General features: G+C 58.6%; 1 protein-coding gene across 1 annotated transcript; it reads left to right on the forward strand.

Moving 5' to 3' along the window:
- Positions 1-1362: 1362 nt before the first annotated feature.
- On the forward strand, positions 1363-3437 carry LOC144175407 (uncharacterized). The gene is made up of 2 exons (XM_077704488.1): positions 1363-1503; positions 1854-3437. Exons 1-2 carry the CDS (start codon positions 1363-1365, stop codon positions 3135-3137), a joined length of 1425 nt encoding a protein of 474 aa, XP_077560614.1. The 3' UTR covers positions 3138-3437.
- The last annotated feature ends 390 nt before the right edge of the window (positions 3438-3827 follow it).

The following is a 3827-nucleotide window of genomic DNA, read 5'->3' on the forward strand; positions in this document are numbered from 1 at the left end:
GGTTCACACGGTGAAACGACGACAACACTTACACGCGAATGTGTGCCCCGATTCCTGCGGGGGTCCAACTCTGACACTCAAATGTCCCGCGCGTTCCGGTCGCGGGAGTTAATCACAGTTCACACACACGTCTGCTTATGCACTGAACCCAAGCGACCATAGCGTTGCCAACGAGGCCTGACTGACTCACTTTCAGCGCCGCTTGGGTGACCCGTCCCGGGCCGCCACGGTGGTCCAGAAAAGAACTCCGCTTTCGCTCATCGCGCACAACGGCGCACAACGACCTTGAAGAGGCGTTCTCGTCTGCCCGCCCCGCGGGATCTCTCGCTCCGCACATGCCGCCGTCAGCGACGTCTCCCAAAGAGAGACGTTAAAGTCACGGAGACCGGGCGCCTGAACGATGACAACGAGCGATGGCCGTACCTGTCCCCTCAGGACGCGCCTCCCAACTATAATGGCACCACGTGCCGCAGCCGCGCCGAGCCAGGAAGACCACCCAGTTCTCCTGTCGACGGCGGCGAGGGTTGCTTCGCGCCGAGCGCCGTTCGGAAACCACCTCGGATGCACGACGCCGCGCCGATCTCGTCGGACGGACGCGGCGTAATTCCGTGCACCGCTTCGAACGGCGCATTCACAGGCGAAGGTTGCACTGCCTTCCTCCGCAGCCTAATCCCATGCTTTTCTTGGACGTCCATGGCGATATAGATGACCGCGTGCACTGATCGGCAGGGGCCACTATTAGCGCAGCAGCTTACACAAAGAAATCTCACAGCTGCAGAAAGTACACTTCGCTGAACAGAATTTCCTCGGCAACGACTGCCAGTTGATGGAACGCGATGAGATTCAAGTTCGCGCGGCGTCATTAACGTGCCGCCAAAAGGAACAGCCCAGGAGCTACTCCTTTCAGCGAGCTGCACCGAACTGCTGGGACGTACTACAGCCGACGTCGAAGCGGGTGGGCCGGGGGTACATTCCGAAAGTTGCCCGCTCGCTGGTGAGAGCCGAACAAGCGGCGTAACAACCGCTTTCAAGACGCTCGCAAGGAGGAGGGAAGGAATTCAAAGAGCGCCCTTTTCCGATGACCCTCGCTCTCGCCGACGGCGGCCAGTTTATAATAAAGCGAGGAAATATAGACACGCCGCGTTGGGTGCCAAAAGTGGAGGCGGCCGTCTCTTCTTTTCTTCCTCGCAGCTCTCCTCTGGAACGTTATTTGCACTTTCACGTCCTCAAAAAAATCACGAAGCGACGCGCAGTTTTAGAACTCTGTTGCTTTTGTCCTCGGACGACGTGTCAGCTTGCGGTTTTCCTGCGGCCGCGTCCAATGCGGCTCGTCACGACAGCACCCCACACGCTGCCAATGCCATGGCCGGGTCGTGCCTTGTTGCAAGGCGTCCGCATTCCTGGGTCGCCGAGTATAAGGCACCCAGCGGCACCTTTCTGGTCGTCAGTCGTCTCAGCTCCTCCGTTCCAAGCAGAGCAGCCTCCTCTGAGATCATGGGAGCGGTAGGTACAACGTTTCTTGCGGCTCTAAGGAACACTTTGGACTCTCAGAGACTCGCTCATGGCTCGAGGACCTCTTGGATACGCAGTTGCCGGCCTACTGCCTTGCATTCGGACCTGTGGACAGGATTCGTCTTAAATACAGAACGTCCTTGAGTATACTCGCGAAAGGGCTTCGCATGCCAACTACTCCAAGGCTACGACAACTGTGTCTAACGAAAGAAGCATCCGATTGTCCTCAGCGGTTCTTTTGTGTCCTTCCAATTCAGGTTAACGTTTTATAGCTGAACAGTGTGAGGTACAGCGGTGAAGCTAACAATGTGTGCTGTGATTTCTTCGTCTTTTTATTTCAGAGGTACCAGGGCCGCTGCCTGCTCGTGCTGTTCTCGGCGGTTTGCTCGGTCCACAGTTGGAAGTTTGGAGGCGGTGGGGGAGGTTGGCAAGGAGGCGGTGGTGGTCGCGGAGGAAGCGGTGGATTTGGTGGCGGAGGAGGAGGAGGAGGCGGTGGTGGTCGCGGAGGTGGCGGTGGATTTGGTGGCGGAGGCGGCATGGATTACGACTACGGCGGGGGCGGCGGCGGTGGCATGACCACGGGCATATTCGGCGTGAGCAACATCGTCGACGTCGTTGAAACTGTCGGCACCACCGACATTGACGGCAACGTGCTCGTGCAAGGTGGCCCTGAAGGCGCCCAGTTTAGCATAGAACCAGGAACAGCGCCCCAGGTCACCAGGGTGGCGCCGCCGCCTCCCCCCGCTCAAGTACCAGTTCTACCGCCGCCGCCACCTGTCGAAGAACCACCGCCTCCCCCGAGCTACGGCGCTCCCAGAAAACCATCGCGACCAACTGGTGGGTACGGAGGGGGCCCCGAGACCTTCGATGCGGACGAAACGGAAGCGTTTGATGCAGAAGACGGCGGCGACGTTCCGGTGGATATCTACGGACGGTCTCCCGCCTTACAAACCGACGACGCCGAGTTCGAAGACGACTTGCCTGATCCGAGAGCCGCGGGCTTTGCTCGCCTGGTGTCGGCAGGTGGCAAAACAGGGGGCAGTTATCGCAAGCAGCCCAAAGGCAGGCCTAACATCGGCGTGGCCCGCATCACGACCGCCAGGGGCTCCAAGTCGCCGCGGCTAACCATCAAACGCTTCCCCATCGAAAAGCTGAGCGCCGCGCTGGCGGGTCAGGACCCACTGGACTTCATCAGTCGCCTGGAGGCCGCCGCACCGCACGCCGCCGCACCACAGCCGGTCGCGCAGCAGCGGCCCAGGCAGCACTCTCCACAGATGCGTAGCCAACGAATCACGTCAAGTGCCGCCTACGGCAACCGCGCCTTGTCCAAGAAGTCCAAGTGGAAGACGGTCGGGGCGTTCCCTGCATCGGCGCCACTGCAGGCCGGCCGCGGGATCACCACGAGCTCGGGAAAGTGGCCCGCCAACGTGGAGCACCGGGGACGCACCTACCGGGGAATGCAGCCCGTGGTCCTGCACCTGTCCATGAAGGGCACGCCGCAAGGGGGGACCACCAAGCGACCCAAGTGGGTGCGCTCCATCATGCTCATCCCGTCCTCGGTCGACATGAAGGCCAACGCCGGAGGGACCACCAGGAGGCGCCACAAGCTCTACGTGGAGGAGTGATCGGCGTTAAGCGGTCTACTCTCAACGCGCCTGCTACCGTCTTCCAACGTGTGTACGGACATGCGAGTTAACCCAGACGCCGTTCTTCAGTTGTGATGCTTGCTCCATGCGACGGACATTGTGCATGCCTGCAGGTGTTGCGCGGGTGTGTCCAGCGGCATCGTGAAGTGCTTGGGACAGTGAGCAGGATACGTGATCTGTGTACATAACATTCGCTTCGGCGTCCAGTCAGTGGAGGACTCCTCACCTTTGGTCCTCACCTTTGTAATTCTGTTCAACCATTTTTGTCCTCCAAATAAATGCGTGCGCGCATTCATCGAACTCAGTCCAAATTCTTTTGCCTCTCGCCTTGCCAGTGGGTGCGCCTTGTTGCAAGGCCGAACGCAATAGGGAAATAAGAAGGGATTGCGGTAGGCTGAACTATCAAATTAATCCACTAAAGTTAATGGTACAACGCGAGCGTGCTTGTACAAGCTGGTGCACTTAAGGGGGACTCACCTGTTAGCATTACCACGGGGCTTACTGCTTCGTGACCCACGGACTTAAAAACCATCGTGCACCAATACACAAGAAAAGCTCTACAAATACATATCAGTCTTCACAACAACCCAGTTTGCTGATTTTAGAGATATGTCACTTGTGGACAGAGATAAAAAAATAACATCCTTGCTTGCTGTACAGCTGACACCA

This window comes from Haemaphysalis longicornis, unplaced genomic scaffold (genome assembly GCF_048455015.1).
Source record: "Haemaphysalis longicornis isolate Haplotype H1 unplaced genomic scaffold, Haemaphysalis longicornis Haplotype H1 scaffold_3, whole genome shotgun sequence".
NCBI classification, from domain to species: domain Eukaryota; kingdom Metazoa; phylum Arthropoda; class Arachnida; order Ixodida; family Ixodidae; genus Haemaphysalis; species Haemaphysalis longicornis.